Source organism: Schistocerca piceifrons, chromosome 3 (assembly GCF_021461385.2).
Source record: "Schistocerca piceifrons isolate TAMUIC-IGC-003096 chromosome 3, iqSchPice1.1, whole genome shotgun sequence".
NCBI classification, from domain to species: domain Eukaryota; kingdom Metazoa; phylum Arthropoda; class Insecta; order Orthoptera; family Acrididae; genus Schistocerca; species Schistocerca piceifrons.
This window is the reverse complement of record NC_060140.1, coordinates 230,114,176-230,136,508: the sequence shown is the minus strand read 5'-3', so window position 1 is coordinate 230,136,508 and position 22,333 is coordinate 230,114,176. Positions and strand designations below refer to the sequence as shown.

Sequence of the window (22,333 nt, the reverse complement as noted above, 5' to 3'; positions counted from 1 at the left end):
GAAATTTCTGCTCAGACGTACAGCCTTCAAAAGATGACACTGCGAATACCATTTTGAAGATGCGAATTTTGGAAAAAATTTTAAAATGCTGTATCTCTGGAACAGTTCTAGATATTTTGGTAGTTTTTTATTTGAGTGATAATTGCTTTATGATTACAAAGAAATCCTCCATTTGGACTTGTCTGTCAAAGTTATTTTACTACAGCATTCTGAACTTTTTTTATAATTTATGGATTTTTTTTTATTTATTTATTTATTTATTTTTTTTTTTTCCAAATGCCAATTGATAAAATTTTGATCCTTTTTTGTTGATTAGTACCATATAGCTTTACATTCCCTGAAAAGGAGAGCTTCCACTTTTAGGTTGAACAGGTTTTATAAACAGTTGAAATTTTTACCATATGTAAAACCTGTTTTATTAACACAGAACAGGCTCATAAAAATCAAAACCTAGCTGTATTTAACATAATTTTAGTTTTGAAAGATGAGTAAGAGACTCATTTTCCAAGCATTTTAAACAGTTCCAAAATGTATGTATGTGACAGGTCCAAAGACTTAAAGGTTTCAATTTATACAACTTCTGTGCACTCTGTTTCGTGCTGAAGTTAGCCAGTCAGTGAACAAAAAATGTGTTACACTGATTCAGTATCTTTCAGTATCAGTGATGCATTCCTGTTGAACTAGTAGGTACTGGAGCACTTAGTCTTCAAAACATTGTGAACAGGAAGTGAGCACTGATGGTGTTGTTGCTGTCCTTCAGCTGGAAGCCTATATCCAGCAGCTGGTCCATGTGGTATCATAAAGTTCACTGCATATTCTCTGCAATCCACCAGTCACACACACACACACACACACACACACACACACACACACACACACACACACACACACACACACACACACCGAATGAATGAAATTTCTTCTTTCTTGCTCTTTAAAGTGCATGCAATATGAGTTCGCCCCTCACTTTGAGTCCAAAAATGTTCCTTTCATAGGAGTACTTTGTTTGGACCTTTTTTTCTGCTCACAGAATTCTTCAATTTCCTCTTTGGACAGAAGAATGAGGGCTGTGGATGTGTAAGATTTCACAACTCTCATAAAACCCTCAGCATTCTGAATTGCAGCTGTATTTGGTCTGGAAAGATTATGTTTCGTAGCATAGTGCTTCAGGCCAGTAGCACTGTATACTCAGTCAGTTAGCACAAGTGACTTACCCAATTCAAACAGCTGGTAACAATTTTTAAAATGACTAGGAGCACCATCAGAAATAATGAACTTCTCTGCTCCTGTTTGCAGTTGAAGAATAACTGCAACACATGTGGTCGTGGTCTTGCTTTGAAACTATGTCGCTTCTGTAAAAATTGAAACCTGATCCTTACTCCAATTATACCCTTGTACTTCTTGTTAGAAAATTACAGACCAGTTTTCAACAAAATCACAATGAAGCACTAAACATAGTTCTTCAACCTGTACACACCCTTTCACTTCTGCAATGTGTAATTTCTTCAGATGCTGGTATGTTACTGCTTTCACATTTACAAAGTTCATCAATGAAACTGTAAAAGGAAACAGTTTTCTTAATTAGTTTATTTTCCTCCCATGTTGCATATGTAATTTCTGCAGAGTTATCTGCTACGTCTTCCAGGCCAAGTGTCTGTAAAGATAGTCCTGCCTTTCCAGGGCAGTCATCACATTCTTAAAACAAACAAGTCTCTCGCTTTATGTCACAGACTACTGATGACTGCACATGCCCAACCAAGGTGTCATATGACACGTGCTCCAGTTAAGTTCTTCAAAGTTACCACACAAAGTTCAAAATTTGCGCAGCACACACAAACAGATATCTCTAGGTGGGTGTAGAACTACCCACTTAGGTCGTAGTGCATAAAATTTTGATCTTCCAATATGTGAAGTTGTATAGTTGCTCTTATAGGCTAAATTGCAAAAGTTTCTTTAATACTGCGAGTCGTGTACCTCTTCACTTTCACAACTTTTTTACCTTCAACTGTTACAGTTATAGTATCTTTTTTGTTGGCACTCTGGTGAGAACAGTCCTATTTATCTTCCAGAAAAATGAATGTACTATTTGAACTTGAGCTTCTTCTACAGAATGACCCTAATAGGGATCTGGACTTCCAAAGACTCCTTTTACAGACCTCACATTTCTTAACCTTGTGCTTTGATACTGATGGAAAGTGGTTCAAAATTGTTTTCTTTGAAAATGTCTCTGGGATAATAGTTAAAACTTATACCTTTTCACTGTAGAATTGCACAATATTCAACAGCTGAATTGATATTTGTGAAAAATTCCTGGCAAGAGGTGCAAGAAGGCTTTTGTTCATTTTCTTCTGAAGATGGAATTTCTACTTTGAAGAGTTTGGTCAGTTTTGCTTTAGTGTATTCCTGCATAGCTTTAGTAATTTCTCTGCACTTTCTTGATGCATAGATCTTATGACTCGACTCCACTGACCACAGTTTCTTAACAGGAGTAACACCTACCTCTATAGTTGACTGATTCAGGGTATTTAATTCTTCCTCTATAGATGCAAAATCTGCATCATCTGCACCATGGGAGGCTTCACCTTATTCAGGTGCTATCATTGTTGTTATTCTGTCAAAACATTTAGAACACAAAAAGTCGTCACTGGAAACATCTTCACTTTGAAACAGAGTATTCAAATTAGAACACTTATTCCCAACCTGAACAAAGTCTTTTTTTTTTCCCCTCATATATCACTCTTTTATGGATATGCGAATAGTCAGCATACTTCTTTCCTGTGGCTCCATTCAGAAGACATTTCAAACAGTCCTTTTCACAAAACACATTGCAACTGTGCCAACTGGCAAAATCCTCACAAAAACACAGAACTCATTGGATGGTCTCAGATTTCTTAGAAGCCTCTTCAGTAAACAAATTAGCACTGAATGACTACAATACAAAAACGTGCAATGAACAACCACGACAAAGTAACTGACAAGAAACTACAACAAAGTGTTGGAAATATCTGCAACAATGAAAGTGAAAAAGAAGCAAATGAAACAAAGAAAGTGATAAGAAATAACTGCAACAAAGAAAATAGAACTAAATATTGTAATAAAGAAATTAGTAAGAAAAAAAACTTCAGTGAAAACATACATTACCGTTGAAAGTTAAAAAAAATTATTTTTTAAAAATAAAACCTGCCCAACTTAAAAGTGGAAGCTCTAAGCTCTCCTTTACAGAGAATATAGTACTATATAATACTACATGGTACTCATCAACAGAAAAAGATCTAACTTTTCTGGATCAGCATATCTGGGGGGGGGGATTCTGTAAATTATTAAAAAAATTCAAAACGTGACAGTAAAAGAACTTTGACAGATATGTCCAAACAGAGGATACCATTGTAATCATAAAGCAATTATCTTTCAAATAAAAAAACTCTAACAAAATATCTAGAACTGTTACAGAGATACAGCATTTTTTTAAAAATTCTGAAATTCACATCTTCAAAATGGTGTTTGTAGTGTCATCTTTGGAGGCTATATCTCGGGGCAGGTTGTTTGAGAAAACAAAAAAATATTTTTTTTCACTTACTCTTGAATTTTAACATATGCTAAATTCAGTAACATCAGAGATTGGGTAATCCCTTTGCCTGAACTGATACAGATTGTGCCTATAGCTATGATGATTGCTCACCATAATTCAGATAGAAGTAACAGGACAAAGTCTCATCACCTGCGGTAATGATTTGAAGGGAAAAAAGAATGTGGCCAATGAAATCTATAATAGTTTCTCCATTCATGAGACAATTTGGGTGGCACAAATGGAGCAGATCTCCCATTATGTGATTTGGTATTAACACTGACCTTGCTGTTTCTCAGTACATCTTATATTAACCTCATAGCCATCCACAAGATTCATAATGTTGCTCTGGAAAGATACTTGCTAACTCCTATAGCGACTCTGCCCTGCACCACATAAATTGCTGCAATTACACTGATACATAATCTTTTGTTCATGACAAGGGCTGTGTTCTGTGCCTGATTCATTCACACAGCATTACATTAGAAATCAAGATTAGAGTACTCTTGAAGCTCATTATAACAGTTAATTATCCCCTGACTGCTTATACATCTTTCATGTATCATATTATTTATTAGTTGTATGAATGTTGCTTTGCAGGAGACTATCTGAACACTTGCTTACTGCCTTCAGTGTCCTGCTATTATAAAATTTTAACCAATTGGAAATTAACACTTGTTGATACTTGCTCGTGTATTCCCTGCGTCATTTAACAGAAGGCTACCGATCATTTGACAGCATCTTTGACTGTGCTGCTTCAGGCAGTCTTGGTTACACTGACTGACAGATCATGTGAATACTTTCCCATATTATGGAATTTTATCTTTAATGGCCATATTAAATGCAGCAGAACTTTTGGACCCTTTTAAAACTAGCAACTTGTTCATAGAAAGCAGTTTCTCAGACAAAGCGTCAGTTTTAAAATTTTAGGGAATATGCTGTGTCACAATTCTTGGAACAAGCTTATTTTTTCCTCTGGTGCAGGTACCCTGTAGTCAAAACTCTTCTTTGTCCACAATAAAGTGTCAGGCTTACTGACATTGTGTGCCTCCCTGTTCTGTTATCTGTACTGAAGTAATAATCATTTGCTCATTTTAGTTCACACTTGGCAACAACAAAATGTACTGAAATGTTGTACTAAAAATATTCAGCCTATTACCATTAAATCTCATTGTGGTAGCCTGCTGCTATCTGCTCTCTCTCTCTCTCTCTCTCTCTCTCTCTCTCTCTCTCTCTCTCTTTCTTTTTCCCCAGAACTCTGAAATCATTTGTGATTATCACTTGGTGATTTGGATCTTGTGTCACACTAAATTTATTTTATTTGTTTATGAGGTTTTTTCATTGCAAGTCCATGTTTGCCACTCTGTGAGTTCTTTGTCTGTTGGTCATGTAACACAATTTTGCTGGTAGATGTAAGTGAAGAAAAGAATTATGTGAAAATAGAAGTAAAGAAAGAATAACTCCTATTGCCTTCCTGCTGATCTGTAATGCAAAATTGGTTATTTCAGCCTATTTAATACTTGCTAGTGCTTTGTGTATCAAATTACTAAATTTTTCCTTTAAGTATCATCAATTACAAAATAGAAAATTTCTCTTCATGTATACTGAGTATTTATTTTCTAGGGTCATAGCCCAGCTGGTGGTTGCTTGTTGTCAGTAAGTTGTGAATATCGTGTGATGGTTGGACCAAAATTCACTATTGGGTTAAATGAAACACAACTTGGAATTGTTGCACCCACATGGTAAGTTTATTTCATAATCACTATTGCACTTTTGGATGAGTGTCAGCAAGTAAATGTTAACTTTAATCATAGATTGACCATCTGCTGCACATTCACTGAAAATAGAAAAATTATGAGTATACTTGAAGCAGAGTATAATGTATTTAAGAAATTGCTATTGTGTAATTTGAGCAGTGATTTGATTTCAAATGTATTATTCACTTGTACCTAATATTTCTGAAACCAACGCGTACCACAAGGGTACCAGTGACAGAAGGGTTGATGATAGCTAGTCTCACTCATGAAGTCCCAGCACAGCTACAGATTTGCAGCATCTTTCTGATGACTGACTGGGGCCCTCTGGTCTGGAGTTGAGTGGAGAATATAAACCAAGACTTTATCACTTCTGTCACGAGATCAGTTGTAGATTCTTCAATTTACACTGCACACTAGAAACTGGAAAAGTCTGATCTGCATTGTACACCACGAATTGCCACTTTGGTGGCAATTTGTGGTGTACAGTGCAGATCAGATTTGGTGGAACGTGTGCAATGCATTTAATTCCTTTTAAATTAGATGAACCACTGAAACCGCCAGTAGAAAAACCAAAATCAGACAAAACACTTATTTTAGCAAACCAGATAACAAATCTGGAGATTGAGAATCTCAAAATATTAGTTGTTAATTGTTAGTGTGTTTCTAGTACAGTCCCAGGGCTCTCATCTCTTGTACAAAACAGTCATCTTCACATCATATGAGGAACTGAGAATACAACCGAACCTCGAGGCAGAGATGAAGGAAATCTTCAATGACACATGGCGTGTGTATTGGAACTCTCCAGGAAGAGGAGTGTTTATAGAGACTAACAGAAGTGATGAATAACCTAGTGTACACTTTCCAAGTTTATGCTGCATATATGTTTACATGTAAATGCAAATATGTTGGTGGAGTAAGTTTTCCTATCAAACAACTATAGGTGCAAATACAAAAGTGTGCTACATAGGTAATTCTTATCCCAACAGCACAGAAACTGAGAAATAATCTCAGCAAAACACTTCAGGACACTATACTGTAATATCTAAAATGATCACTTGAAAATAACATAATAGTCGAAATGAAACTTGTGTGTGAATAACAAGTTAATAAAGTCATTGTGCAACAGAAACTTGAAAAATATTTACTGTATCATTGACTGACTTTATGCAAGGAATGGGTGCATCACAAGAGAACTGGCATTAGCAAGAGCATTAGGTCTATTGAGGTCCAAAATGAGTCTGACCCTGAACTAAGATGGACGAGAGTAACTAGGGTTGATGGACTTTGATTAGTAATCAGATACATTTCTACTGACTACCATATTTACATACATTGGTTGTAGAGTCAGTCAAAGATAGCCTAAAACCACACAGATGGAAATGCCCCAAGCATATAGTTACAGTAGCAACAGATGACTTTAACCTCCCCAATATTGACTGGGTAAACTGTGTGTATGTTATCAGCAGTAGGGACAAACAGTCTTGTGAAGCAATGTTGTAAACATGAAAGGAGAATATTTAGTTCAAATCTGGTAAAGACAGAACAGTTACAGTTACAGCTGAAATATGTCACAAATTGTGCTCTGGATAAGAGCATTCCAAGGCTGTGTGTAAAGCTAAAATACATTATAAAATGTGATCTGCATAAAAATGTTTCAAGTGGAACTCACTCTGGTTTTATGGTGCCATTAGGAGGTAGTTGTAAAAACTGAGATTACATTCTTGCTGCAAGAGAAACTGCAGGAATACTGATAGATAAGTTAACAGCAGCTCTAGCTTCCATAACAAAGGTCATGTGGAACACTACAATAATTTTCATTCAATCCTGGTGAAAGATTTACCAGAAAATTCTACAAAGTTCTGGACATGGGTGAAGTCAATGAATAGATCTAAACTTTCTATTCAGTTTCTTGTGGGTCTGTGTGGTTTTGAAACTGAAGATAGCAGACAGAACGTAGAAATTTCAAACTCAAACAATGGAAACTCCAGGTTAAGATATCAGCAGTATTAGGGAAAGGAGAAATAGCTACTCATCATAAAGATGACACTTTTAGTAACAGACAGACACAATGAAAAAAGAAAAGAAAACACATGCACATGCACTTGTATTCACACAATCAAGCACATCTCATGCACACATTGTGACATTTGCCTGCTTTATTTCTTCGTTGATAGTCCTCAGTATCGACGTACTGCGTTGTTATGCTGGGCTGGCTGGAAAATGGGGGGGGGGGGGGGGGGTTCAACACTGTCTTCTGTAAATGATGTAGCTGACAGTTGCATTTCACAGTTCTTAAATTTTGCTGGCGTTCTACAGATCGGAGCGTGGAATGTCAGATCCCGTAATCGGGCAGGTAGGTTAGAAAATTTAAAAAGGGAAATGGATAGGTTAAAGTTAGATGTAGTGGGAATTAGTGAAGTTCGGTGGCAGGAGGAACAAGACTTTTGGTCAGGTGAATACAGGGTTATAAATACAAAATCAAGTAGGGGTAATGCAGGAGTAGGTTTAATAATGAATAAAAAAATAGGAGTACGGGTAAGCTACTACAAACAGCATAGTGAATGCATTATTGTGGCCAAGATAGACACAAAGCCCACACCTACTACAGTAGTACAAGTTTATATGCCAACTAGCTCTGCAGACGACGAAGAAATTGATGAAATGTACGATGAGATAAAAGAAATTATTCAGGTAGTGAAGGGAGACTAAAATTTAATAGTCATGGGTGACTGGAATTCGGGAGTAGGAAAAGGGAGAGGAGGAGACATAGTAGGTGAATATGGATTGGGGCTAAGAAATGAAAGAGGAAGCCGCCTGGTAGAATTTTGCGCAGAGCATAACTTAATCATAGCTAACACTTGGTTCAAGAATCGTGAAAGAAGTTTGTATACATGGAAGAACCCTGGAGATACTAAAAGGTATCAGGTTATATAATGGTAAGACAGAGATTTAGGAACCAGGTTTTAAATTGTAAGACATTTCCAGGGCAGATGTGGACTCTGATCACAATCTGTTGGTTATGAACTGTAGATTAAAACTGAAGAAACTGCAAAAAAGTGCGAATTTAAGGAGATGGGACCTGGATAAACTGAAAGAACCAGATGTTGTACAGTGTTTCAGGGAGAGCACAAGGGAACAATTGACAGGAATGGGGGAAAGAAATACAGTAGAAGAAGAATGGGTAGCTTTGAGGGATGAAATAGTGAAGGCAGCAGAGGATCAAATAGGTAAAAAGATGAGGGCTAGTAGAAACCCTTGGGTAACAGAAGAAATATTGAATTTAATTGATGAAAGGAGAAAATACAAAAATGCAGTAAATGAAGCAGGCAAAAAGGAATACAAACGTCTCAAAAATGAGATTGACAGGAAGTGCAAAATGGCTAAGCAGGGATGGCTAGAGGACAAATGTAAGGATGTAGAGGCCTATCTCATTAGGGGTAAGATAGATACTGCCTACAGAAAAATTAAAGAGACCTTTGGAGAAAAGAGAACCACTTGTATGAATATCAAGAGCTTTGATGGAAACCCAGTTCTAAGCAAAGAAGGGAAAGCAGAAAGGTGGAAGGAGTATATAGAGGGTCTGTACAAGGGCGTTGTACTTGAGGACAATATTATGGAAATGGAAGAGGATGTAGATGAAGATGAAATGGGAGATATGATACTGCGTGAAGAGTTTGACAGAGCACTGAAGGACCTGAGTCGAAACAAGGCCCCGGGAGTAGGCAACATTCCATTAGAACTAGTGACAGCCTTGGGAGAGCCAGTCCTTACAAAACTCTACCATCTAATGAGCAAGATTTATGAGACAGGTGAAATACCCTCAACTTCAAGAAGAATATAATAATTCCAATCCCAAAGAAAGCAGGTGTTGACAGATGTGAAAATTACTGAACTATCAGTTTAATAAGTCACAGCTGCAAAATACTAATGCGAATTCCTTACAGATGAATGGAAAAACTAATAGAAGCCAACCTCGGGGAAGATCAGTTTGGATTCCGTAGAAATATTGGAACGCGTGAGGCAAAACTGACCCTATGACTTATCTTAGAAGAAAGATTAAGGAAAGGCAAAACTACGTTTCTAGCATTTGTAGACTTAGAGAAAGCTTTTGACAGTGTTGATTGGAATACTCTCTTTCAAATTGTTAAGGTGGCAGGGGTAAAATACAGGGAGCGAAAGACTATTTACAATTTGTACAGAAAGCAGATGGCAGTTAAAGAGTCCAGGGGTATGAAAGGGAAGCAGTGGTTGGGAATCTGTGTATTATTCAATCTGTGTATTGAGCAAGCAATAAAGGAAACAAAAGAAAAGTTCGGAGTAGGTATTAAAATCCATGGAGAAAAAATAAAAACTTTGAGGTTCGCCAATGACATTGTAATTCTGTCAGAGACAGCAAAGGACTTGGAAGAGCAGTTGAACGGAATGGATAGTGTCTTGAAAGGAGGATATAAGATGAACAACAACAAAAGCAAAACGAGGATAATGGAATGTGGTTGAATTAAGTCAGTTGATGCTGAGGGAATTAGATTAGGAAATAAGACACTTAAAGTAGTAAAGGAGTTTTACTATATGGGGAGCAAAATAACTGATGATGGTCGAAGTAGAGGATATAAAATGTAGACTGGCAATGGCAAGGAAAGCGTTTCTGAAGAAGAAAAATTTGTTAACATTGAGTTTAGATTTAAATGTCAGGAAGTCGTTTCTGAAAGTATTTGTATGGAGTGTAGCCATGTATGGAAGTGAAACATGGACGATAAATAGTTTGGACAAGAAGAGAATAGAAGCTTTCGAAATGTGGTGCTACAGAAGAATGCTGAAGATTAGATGGGTAGATCACATAACTAATGAGGAGGTATTGAATAGAATTGGGGAGAAGAGGAGCTTGTGGCACAACTTTACTAGAAGAAGAGATCGGTTGGTAGGACATGTTCTGAGGCATCAAGGGATCACCAATTTAGTACTGGAGGGTAGTGTGGAAGGTAAAAATCGTAGAGGGAGACCAAGAGATGAATACACGAAGCAGATTCAGAAGGATGTAGGCTGCAGTAGCTACTGGGAGATGAAGAAGCTTGCACAGGATAGAGTAGCATGGAGAGCTGCATCAAACCATTCTCAGGACTGAAGACCACAACAACAACAATAACTTTCACTGTTCACACTGTTATACAGTTAATATGGCCAGTTCACTATTTATTAACTTTCGATAAGCTTCATTAGTATTTTCCAGGCAAACATCAGCATACTGCTACAATAGTTTAGCTTTGAACATCTATGAGCAGTAAAAACCTAACCACACAGTTCTTGCAGAATAATATGGTACATGTGGCATTATTGAACAGACACTATCATTATTTTAACACATGGCCTATTTGTGTTACACTTATTTCATGATTAAGTTGATGCATTGATATTGACCTGACCAATACAGGTTTCTCGTCTGAAAATTGGCCGTGGACTGACTGACTCGGGACCAAAAATCAGGCCTTTATATATCCTCACAATAATAGGTACTGAAACTATACATTGTTCAATGTTTAATTTACAGAAATTACAATTAAAACATAACTCATTCAATTAACTGGACGAAAAGAAAAATTTCTTCCTTTTTAACAGTTTCTTCTACTACAAGGGTTAGGCTGAATTATTTGTTTAAATGATGAAATTAACAGATTTATTTATAAAAACAATACTTTTAACGAACCTGGTAAATATTTTAGAAATAATTAAGGGCTGGCTTTGCTAAGATGTTTTTGAATAGAGCCAAATAAATACATTAAGAATCTTGGTAGTAGTTCCTCCAAATGTTTATAATTATTACAGAATTTATATTTGGTTATGTCAACAATAGAATCTAAGTCGCAAAACAATTACTGATTTCACCCTATAACAAAAGTATTAACCAGGAATAGTCAAAATAAATTAGGAAATTGATGACACAAAAACTAAGCCCAAAATTAGATCTGTTGCTATATTCTTTATGACTGATGGCCAACCTTTCTCTTTTGTGAAAATGCAGATTATACTCATGTATATTAACGGTAATTAGGCAAAAATGAAAATAAAATGAATTTAAAAAGGCAGATGACAAAACAAGAGAGGAAATAAAAAGATCCCAGCTTGCTTCGTCACAACGTGACTGCCATATCTGGCAGCATCGACCAAAATGCAACTGTCATGTTGAACAGAACTTGTGTGAATGTGCGTGTATTTTCTTTTGTGAAGTAGGCTTTGGCTGAAAGTTAAATGTGTAACAGTCTTTTTGTTGTGCCTGTGTGCAACTCAAGATGTCATCCTTACGGTGAGTAGCAATCTATCCTTTTCCTAATATTGTTAAACTTTTAAGTTTCACGTTTGAAAATGTGTATGTGCAGGCTGAAGCAATGAATGAAAATTTGTTCTAAGGCAGGGATTCAAAGTGGATCTCCTGCCCAATAGATGTGCTGACCACTATGCCACACTGGCACAGTGGCTTTGCGCAAACCACTGTGCCAGGATGGTGTAGCAGTTAGTGCCTGTGCCTAGTGAGCGGGAGATCTGGGTCCAAATCTGGTTTTTGCACAAGCCACTGCGCCAGCATGCCATAGTGGTTGGCGCATCTGCCTAGTGAGTAGGAGACTTGAGTTCAAATCCCAGCCTCACTTCCCCCTGCGGGTTCAGGGGGTACGAATAGGCCCGCGGTATTCCTGCCTGTCGTAAGAGGCGACTAAAAGGAGTCTCAACTGTTTTGGCCTTTAATGGGGTGGTCCCCATTGGGGTTTGACCTCCATTTTTCTAAATTCAACAGAAGTACGAGCCTTTTGGGGAAGGACACCTTACGTGGTGCACCATGAGTCCTCTGTGCCCTAAGACCTTGGCACTCGTTATCGTCTTGGCGTCCTAACTAGACCCTCCATCCCTCATTTTGAGTATACACACCTGATGGATTGTGTAAGTTACGCCCTTAGTGCGTCACCATCTGCGCCCGCGATCACTATGGACTACCCATGGCACCCAAAATCCAGCACGGTAGCCAGCCCGTTGTGGTGGGGTCGTCATGTACCCTCTAAGTTGTAGCCCCCTGTCAACACAGGGATCGTACTGCCGATGCCTGAGCTGACACCTCCCCACGTAAGTCAAGGAGTAGATGCCAGTCTCTCTGGGGCATCAGGACTCCCGGCAACGGCCATCCTGCCAGGTGGCCTTTGCTGTGGCTGGGTGGCGCCCGTGGGGAGAGCCCCTGGTCGGAGTGGGTGGCATCGGGGTGGATGCCCCGCAATGAAGCGGGTAAAGTCTCAATCCGGTGGTCGCACGACCACCAACGTCTCTAAGCGCGGTAAAGTCGACTTTAACGCTGTGGCATATGACCCCAAATCGTTCCCTTCCATAGCCGCGCCCTGGGAGGGACGCAGGGCTGCGGACAGACAGGAGCCATATTCACCGCGATACCTTGTGTGCAGCAGAACTGGTGGGGATTCATTTTTGGGGACGAAGCCTCTGTTCTTTGTGAGCCATCTTGAAGATAAGTTCGGGGAAGTGGCATCTCTTTCCAAAATGCGGAGCGGGGCCATTTTGATACAAGCAGCTTCCTCTGCACAGTCAAGGGCGTTACTCGCCTGTGAGAAGCTTGGTGGCATACCCGTTACCGTCACTCCCCATAAGTCACTAAATTTGGTCCAGGGGATTATCTTTCATAAAGATCTTCTGCTACAGTCTGATGATGAGCTACAGGAGAACTTGGCACGACGAGGTGTACACTTTGTTCGTCGTGTCTTTAGGGGACCCAAGGATAATAGGATCGCTACCGGTGCTTTCATCCTGGCCTTTGAGGGCGACTGCTTGCCTGAGAAGGTCAAGGTCATGATCTACTGGTGCGATGTCAAGCCCTATGTCCCGCCCCCTATGCGATGCTTCCAGTGCTGGAACTTTGGAGACATGTCCTCCAGCTGCACTGCCAGCCCCACGTGTCGAGATTGTGGACGACCTTCTCACCCCAATGCTCCGTGTGCTCCGCCTCCCACCTGCGTTAACTGTGGGGAGCATCATTCTCCCTGCTCGCCAGACTGTGCAGTCTACCAACGAGAGCGGAAGATACAAGAAATTAAGACCCTGGACCGTTTAACTTACCAAGAGGCGAGGAGGAAATTAGAACGGCTCAACCCCACACCTATGTTGAGGAGTTATGCTGCTGTAACACTGCCGCCACCAGTTCCTGCAAAGGTTCCTCTCACAGTTGGCCAACTGAACAGTCACGTTACGCCAGCCCCACCACAGGTGGGGGCCACTCTCTCTTCCACTGCTCCCAAAACACCCAGTTTGGGAGCAGTGCGCCCCGAACAACTGGGGACGTCAGTCCACACCTCTCAGCCGGAGGGGCGACAGCCCTCTCCGGCTCCTCAGCCGGGGATGCACGGGCCTCCTCCGACCTCACTTGTTCGGAAGGGATCCCTTGGGGGAGTCCCTTCCAATGACTTCCCCAGTGTCTCACAAGACACTAGCCAGTGGCTGAAGAAGCCACCAGCTGCTGGTCGAAGGGCTTCACGCTCTTCGTCTGTTCCTGATAATGCGTCAGGAAAGCCCTCCCAGCATGTCAACCCTCCTCCAAAAGACAAGAGAGAGAAGAGGAAGCTCTCTAAGAAGCCTAAGGACCCAGTGGTTCCCGCGCCACCGCTTCCTGTCGGCTCAGCCTCTGAGGATGAGGTCGAGCTCTTTGCGTCCCCTGATGACCTAGATCTCGCCATCTCCTCAGAAACAATGGACGTAGTGACGTCTGTCTCTCAATCGATGGCAGCATGTGACTCTGCGAAGTAATTTGATTTTTCAGTGCCTGCATGCCCCTACAGGACACGCTTTGTACAATCCTCCAGTGGAATTGTGGAGGTTATTTTAGCCATCTACCAGAGCTACGTCAGCTTCTAAGCAGGACACCTGCTTTATGCATTGCCCTCCAGGAAACCTGGTTCCCAGCAATGCGGACCCCTGTCCTCCGTGGATACAGGGGTTATTACTGCAACTGTAGCACATACAATAGTGTGTCAGGTGGAGCCTGCGTGTATGTCCTTACCTCTGTATATAGTGCTCCTGTTCCCCTTCAAACATCATTGGAAGCTGTGGCTGTCCGCGTAAGGACTACCCAGGACATAACCGTCTGCAGTGTCTATCTCCCTCCAGGTGGTACACACTCCCTGACCGAATTGGCTGCACTTGTCGCCCAACTTCCCACGCCTTTTCTTCTCCTTGGGGATTTTAACGCCCACAATCCCTTGTGGGGTGGATCGAAGATTACTGGCCGAGGCAGAGATGTCGAGAATCTCACCTCCCAACTCGACCTCTGCCTTTTAAACACTGGCGCTGCCACGCATTTCAGTGTGGCGCATGGCACGTTCTCGGCCATAGATCTGTCGTTGTGTAGCCCAGGGCTTGTACTATCGGTCCACTGGAGAGTCCATGACGACTTGTGTGGTAGTGACCATTTTCCCATCTTCCTTTCACTACCCCAGCGTCGATCCCATGAAGGCCTGCCTAGATGGGCATTTAGCAAGGCAAACTGGGAAACGTTCTCCTCTGCTGCCACTTTTGAATCTCTCCCCCATAGTACCATCGATGTGGTGGTTGAGACACTGACTGCAGCGATTGTTTCCGCTGCGGAACGTACCATTCCTCGTTCGTTAGGGTGCCCCCGGCGAAAGTCAGTGCCTTGGCGGTCTCTGGAGGTCGCTGAAGCCATTAAAGAACGTCGGCGGGCTCTTCAGCGACATAAGCGGCACCTGTCTTTGGAGAACCTCATTTTCTTCAAACGTCTCCGTGCTCAGGCACGGCGGCTCATCAAGAGGCGGAAACAGGAGTGCTGGGAGAGGTACGTTTCCACCATTGGTTCCCGTACTTCACCCTCCCAGGTGTGGATGAAGATTCGGCGCATCTTTGGATTGCAACACTCTACAGGTGTCACAGGGCTTACCATCAATGGGGCGCTATCCACCGATGCTGATGCATTTCGCACAGCACTATGTTCGGGCCTCTGTGTCGTGGAGTTACCTGCCCGCGTTTCGTGCGCTAAAATGCCAGGAGGAATGCAAATGGCTTTCTTTTGCTTCTCGCCCCATTTAGTTTGTGGGAACTCCAAAGTGCCCTGGCACAGTGCCCTGATACAGCCTCTGGGCCAGATGGCATCCACAATCAGGTGCTCAAACACCTGTCCCCGGACTGTCAGCGGTGTGTTCTTGCCATCTTCAACCGCATATGGGGCGATGGTGTCTTTCCATCGCAGTGGCGAGTGAGTACCATCGTCCCGGTGCTGAAGCCTGGTAAGGACCCACTTAATGTGGATAGCTATCGGCCCATTGGCTTGACAAACACTCTGTGCAAGCTACTGGAACGCATGGTGAGTCGACGGCTGTGTTGGCTGCTCGAGTCTCGGGGTCTTCTGGCTCCGTGCCAGAGCGGCTTCCGTCAGGGCCGTTCCACCGCTGATACTTTGGTCTTCCTTGAGTCTGCAATCCGCACTGCTTTTTCCAGGCGCCAACACCTCGTCTCCATCTTTTTCGATCTCTCCAGAGCATATGACACGACGTGGCGGCACCATATTCTCGCCACGTTGCATGGGTGGGGTCTCCGGGGCTTTCTCCCCATCTTTATTCAAAATTTTTTATCTGTTCGGATATTCCGCATTTTAATTGGCACATCCCATAGTTCACTTCATATCCAGGAGAACGGCGTTCCACAGGCCTCTGTATTGAGCGTGCCCCTTTTCCTTGTGGCCATTAATGGCCTTGCAGCAGCAGTAGGGTCGTCTCTCACCCACGTTATATGCTGACGATTTCTGCATCTTTTTCAGCTCCTCCACCATTGGTGTTGCCGAACGTCGGTTGCAGGGAGCCATACGCAAGGCACAGGCGTGGGCCCTAGACCATGGCTTTCAATTTTCTCCTGCGAAGACTTGTGTTATGCACTTTTGTCGGCGTCGAACTGCCCATCACCACCCTGAGCTCTATCTTCAGGATGCCATGCTCAGGGTTGTTGACACTTACCATTTTCTGGGATTGCTGTTCAATGCCCGGCTTACTTGGCTTCCACATATTAGTCAGCTCAAGCGTCAGTGGTGGCAGCATCTGAATGCCCTCCGCTGCCTGAGCAACACAACTTGGGGTGCAGATCGTCACACGCTGCTGCAGCTCTACCAAGCCCTTGTGCTGTCCTGACTGGATTATGGGAGTGTGGCGTATGGCTCAGCGTCGCCCTCAGCGTTGCACCTGCTGGATCCCGTTCACCACTGTGGGGTTCGACAGGCGACAGGAGCATTCCGCACCAGTCCTGTTCATAGCCTCCTTGCTGAGGCTGGGGTTCCTCCACTTCGTATTCGGCGTCAACAACTGTTAGCCAACTATGCTGCCCACGTCCGTTGTTCGCCCCGTCACCCTAACTATCGTCTCCTTTTCGAAAATGCGGCAGTCCATATCCCACACCAGCGGCCGCGATCAGGCCATACAATTGGGATCCGTGTTTGGTCGCTCCTTAATGAACTCGAGTGTTTGCCTCTTCCATCTGCTTTCCAGGTCCGCCCACATACACCACCTTGGTGTATTGGTCGGCCGCAGCTTCGGCTGGAACTTTCCCGATGGCCAAAAGATTCAGTTCCTCCTGCAGTCTTGCGCCGCCAATTCCTTGCTCTCCTAAGCGCATACCATGCCTCGGAGGTTATCTATACCGATGGCTCGATGGTTGATGGCCGTGTGGGGTATGCTTATGCTCATGCGGACTATGTCGACCAGTGCTCCTTGCCGGAAGGCTGCAGTGTTTACACCGCAGAACTGACAGCCATTTTTCGTGCCCTTGAGCATATTCGTACCAGCACTGGAGAGTCCTTCATCATTTGCAGTGACTCGCTCAGTAGTCTGCAGGCTCTTGACCAGTGCTACCCACGCCATCCCATTGTTGGTGCCATCCAGGGGTCCATTCACGCTCTTGAACAGCGTGGTCGTTCGGTGGTGTTTATATGGACCCCGGGACACGTTGGGATAGCGGGAAACGAACTCGCCGACAAGTTAGCCAAAGAAGCTACCCGCAAACTGCCGTTGGAGATCGGCCTCCCGGCAACTGATCTCCGAACGGTTTTGCACCGTCGGGTCTTTGGGATGTGGGGAGACGAATGGCGCACTCTTTCTGCACCCAACAAGCTGCGGCAGGTAAAGGCGACCACGACTGTGTGGGGTTCCTCCATGCGGGCCTCTCGCAGGGATTCTGTTGTTCTGTGTAGGCTCCGCATTGGTCACTCTTGGCTGACGCATGGCCATCTGCTGCGTCGAGAGGACCCCCCTCATTGTCGCTGTGGTGTGAACATGACGGTGGCCCATATATTGTTGGAATGTCCTCTTTGAACCCCTCTCAGGCGTGATTTTAATCTCCTGGGTGATTTATCCTCTCTTTTAGGTGACAATGTCTCTATGGCAGATGGGGTTTTAAGTTTTATTCACGCAAGTGGCTTTTATAGGTCCATTTAAATTTTTTTAACATCACTCTCTTTTGAGCTGTATCTTTTAATTAGTTTTGTGTTGTAATTCAACTCCACCCTCAACTTTTAGGCTGGAAGTTTTAATGTGTTGCAGAGTGGCTGGCTCATCCTATTATTTTCGTGATCAGCCAGCCACAGTCCTCTGCTGTGCAGTTTTAATTCCTTCTGCCTTTGTTCTCTATGTTGTTTTTGTTGCTGTGCTGTTTTCCGTGTTGTCTTACAATGGACCATGGGGCTTTTCTTCCCCCGGAATTTTTCTTTTAGTGCTTCGCCTGACTGGTGGATAGTTTCACTGTGCTCTGTGTTTTTATGAAACAAGGGACCGATGACCTTTGTAGTTTGGTCCCTTTAATCTTTAACCCAACCAACCAGCCTCACTACAGATTTTCATTTGTTGCTTGTCTGCATATACACACCATAGATGTGTGAGACTTGTAAGGGTGTCTGGAACCATACAATCTTATTTTATTTAAAAATGTGTTCATGAAAGAGGATACTACCATAGCAATGTCTGACCGCTGCTAAGTCTAAAAAATGAGAGTAATAGATATTAGCACCCCAGATATTGAAAATCAGTTAAGATCCCTTAAAGCAAGCAAAGGACAGGCTCTGACTGAAGTCCAGTTAGATTTTACACCAAACATATTGTGGAATTAGTCCCTTTCCTAGGTCCTATTTGTCAGATATCTTGTGTAGTGAATAGTTCATGTAACTGAAAAGAGTGCAAGTAGGCCCTGTTTACAACAAGGGTGAAAAGTCAGAATTACAGACCAATACAGGTGACTTCTAACTATTTCAGGATCCTAGAACATGTTCTAAGCTCAAAGATTGATGTTGCTGGAGGAAAACAAGTTTCTCTTTAAGAGTGAATTTAGAATTTATTGATTCATCCTATAAATCCTTCTAGATAGTGGGATACAGAAAACCACACACACACACACACACACACACACACACACACACACACAAACAAGTGACTTCTAATTAAATAACTTGCTATGGAGTATCATCTCATTTGTGTGTTTGGATTCATGATTTCCTGTCAGAAAGATCATATTTCACAGTAATTGACGGAAAGTCATGGCGTAAAACTGATTTAATATGTGGAGTTCCCCAAATAAGTGTTATAGGCCCTCAGCTTTTCCTGATCTACATCAACAATGTATGAGGCAATCTGAGCAGCTTCCTTAGATTTTTTGCAGATGATGCTGTCATTTACCATCTTATAAAGTCATCAGATGATCGAAACAAATTGCAAAACAAGATATCTGTATGGTGCAAAAAGTGGCAGTTGACAAAATAATGAGGAGAGTGAAGTCAATTTCAGTTACACGATAAAAAACACAAATCTAAAGGCTGTAAATTCAATTTAAGGAACTTGAATTGGAACAATCACATAAATAATATTGTAGAGAAAACAAACCAAAGATCACAATTTATCAGCAAAAACATAGAAAGTGCAACAGGTCTACTAAAGAGACTGCTTACACCACACTTTTCCTCTCTCTTCCAGAGTGCTGCTGTGTGGTGTGGGATCTGCATCAGGTAAGATTGATGGAGGACATAGAAAAAGTGCGAAAACGGTGGCTTGCTTTGTATTATCATGAAATAAGGTAGTGCGTGGAACAGATATGATAAACGAATTTGGGTTGTGATCATTAAAACAGACATTTTTCAGTGAGGAAGGAACATCTCATTATGTCAATCACCAACTCTGTTGGAGCCTACGTATATCATCATAATAAAATAAGAGCAATCAGAGTCAATGAACCCTCTGCCAATTGTGAATTGGAGATTAATCATGTAGATGTAGAAGTCTTGTGTGCTGCGAAGATGCTCAGGCCATGGCCCAAAGAAATTATGTACCATTTCCAGTGTTCCTAGTGAATTCCTGTTAAGTGGCATGTTGCATGTGTCAGTGACCACCAAAATGAAATTATGGACTGCACTGTGGGAACATGCAGCTAAAGGGTAGTTCTGTTGTATAAATGCATGAGCTCCACGGCTTTTTCCCGACATGGATGCAGCACCATCATAGGCCTGTCCTCATGAAAAAAACCACATAAAGACAATGTTTTACCAATTTTTCAATTATAGATCCAGCTAATCCTTTGCCAGTCACATTAAATACTGGAACAAAGTGTAGGGTATCTTCACGAATCTTGAGATCCAGGGAAATATAATGGCCACAAAGAGAGAATTGCTCTATTTCATTAGTGTCAGCAGTGTAATCTGAAAGAACCATGAAACCTTTGGCATCATTAACACACTGAACAATCCTTTCCAGGAGTTGGTTATTGATGCAAGTGACAATCTGATTTTGGATTGTGGCACTTGTCGCATTTACCAGTTTCTTTTCAAACTAGGCTGGCAGTAAGGCCTTTTGGAGTTTTAGCAGAGAATCGTCTTGCAGATGTTGATTTGACAGCTGTGAAGATTTTAACACTAGATTGGAATAATTATCCACCTAGGCTGCTACAGAACCCCAGGTTGATTTTGAATTTGAGTGTAGCAGTACATTTAATAAGCATGTTGTCTTAGTTTTATACGGGCATCAAAGCCTTACAAATATTTACACTGACGGGTGAAATCAAGAGTACATTATCAGCAGCTCAGCTATTTTTCCTGATAGTAACTTTGGGATTTACGTTCGGAATGGAGAGCTGTGTGCAATCACTAAAGCACTACAGCATACAAGGTACTGTTTATAAAAAAGCTTAAAGTCCATCTAATTGACAGTCACATAGTATATCCAGGATTTTGTTTATGTTTTGCAATGTCAAGGGAATGAGGCTTATTTTTGCTGGAAGCTGTTTTACATTGTAACTCAAGAAAGCTATTGCAAAACCTATTGTTGCTTACAGGAACATGCTTAGTGCATTGTCCCATCACCTTTCTTGCATTTACCTGATAGCGGATGAGTATGTCTTGTACTGTTGAGTGTGTATTTCTGGAGTTGCAAAGCAGCAAGTTATTGTATGAGTAATTAATTTCAGAGTGAACTTTTTAGTGAGAGTGCACTGTTTTTAAACTTCCTGGCAGATTAAAACCGTGCATTGGATTAGGACTTGGATCCAGCACCAGTGGAGGTGGATCATGAATAGTATATGGGTAGCTCAAGTTTAAGAACATTGGCCATGAATAGCTAGAGTCCTAGTCCAGCACACAGTTTAACCTTCCAGGAAATTTCACAACAGCATTTAATATGGGAAACAGTACCTCTAGGTTGTGGCTAAGCTATTTCTCCATGTTATCTTTTATTCCTGTAAGGTGTGCTGGCCCACTTTCTAGCAATAAGACTCTGTCTCAGAGTGTGGCAGTGATATTATCTGGGTTGCAGGCAGTTCTACATTCAGATGCCGTGACTCTAGGGGCTGTGGGAGAGCATATCACATAGGGATGGCTGTTGGCCTGTTACAGGAAATAAATACCTGGCTTGGTGGGTGGATCAGCAGTTCGTATCTTGTTGTTGAAGCCTAGGTAAGCTGATCCTCAAATACAACATTTACCTCACTTGCTGGACATGGATTTTGAATTGGAACTCTAATTGTGAGTGTTGTTCTCTACTACTTTATCAGACATAGGCTTAGGACTGATTTTAGAAAGTAGTTGTGGTTGGATTAGTACAGAAAATGAAACTGGACCAAGCTGAACTACAGGTTGTGGCTAAGCTATTTCTCCATGTTATCTTTTATTCCTGTAAAGTGTGCAGGTTTGCTTTTGCGAAGTCTGTAAAGTAGAAAAGAGGCCCACTTTCTATCAATAAGACTCTGTCTCAGAGTGTGGCAGTGATATTATCTGGGTTGCAGGCAGTATATGAAAGTTACTCAAATTATATAGCTATGACTAGTGCCATCTTTGATTGATGAAATTTCACAGATCAGGTTAAGTTCAGCTGCAATGAGCAGTTCACAACCTAATGATGCTAAAAAACAATGTCTTTCTTTTGCACAGATCCAGGTTGAAAAGTTATTAACACAAAAGGGTTAAGTAAATGTTTGAATATGCTACTCCTACACAACTGAAATTAAAAATTATCTGTAATGTTAGATGATACCATTCACACAATTTTCGGACTGAAGACCACAACCCAATGTTAAATTAAGCAAAGTATCATCTATATGAGTGCAGATAATAACTGACCACATAACAATTCTTGGAGAAGACTTTAATTAATATGATTAATTTAAAGGCAGTTTGCAGAGAGACAGCAGCAAAGTAGAAAAGGGAAATTCGAAATATTTTCAGTTAACAGTGAAGTATACAGAATTTAATAACTGCCTGTAATGGTTGAACACTTAGTACAAAAATCCTTTGTAGGCTCAATTAGCAGTAACTACATAATTCGTATTCAATTTTTAACCATGGATCACATGCTTGAGCTGACATGGTACCTTCATGCCCATTGATGAACAGAAATAGTTGCATGCATATGTAAGTCAGTCAGCAAAGTGATATTTAACAAATAGCATTCAGTCGACAATTGTTTCAGTGACACAGTTTTTGCGTTCTAGAGTACTGTCAGAG

At 41.7% G+C, this 22,333-nt stretch overlaps 1 protein-coding gene across 1 annotated transcript in view; it reads left to right on the top strand.

The window, feature by feature from the left end:
* LOC124787848 (enoyl-CoA delta isomerase 1, mitochondrial-like) overlaps window positions 1–22,333 on the top strand; it is a 72,960-nt gene that overhangs the window by 27,422 nt on the left and 23,205 nt on the right. The window contains exon 5 of the mRNA XM_047254801.1: window positions 5,189–5,307. Coding sequence (XP_047110757.1) covers window positions 5,189–5,307 — 119 coding nt within the window. The remainder of the gene's footprint in view (window positions 1–5,188; window positions 5,308–22,333) is intronic.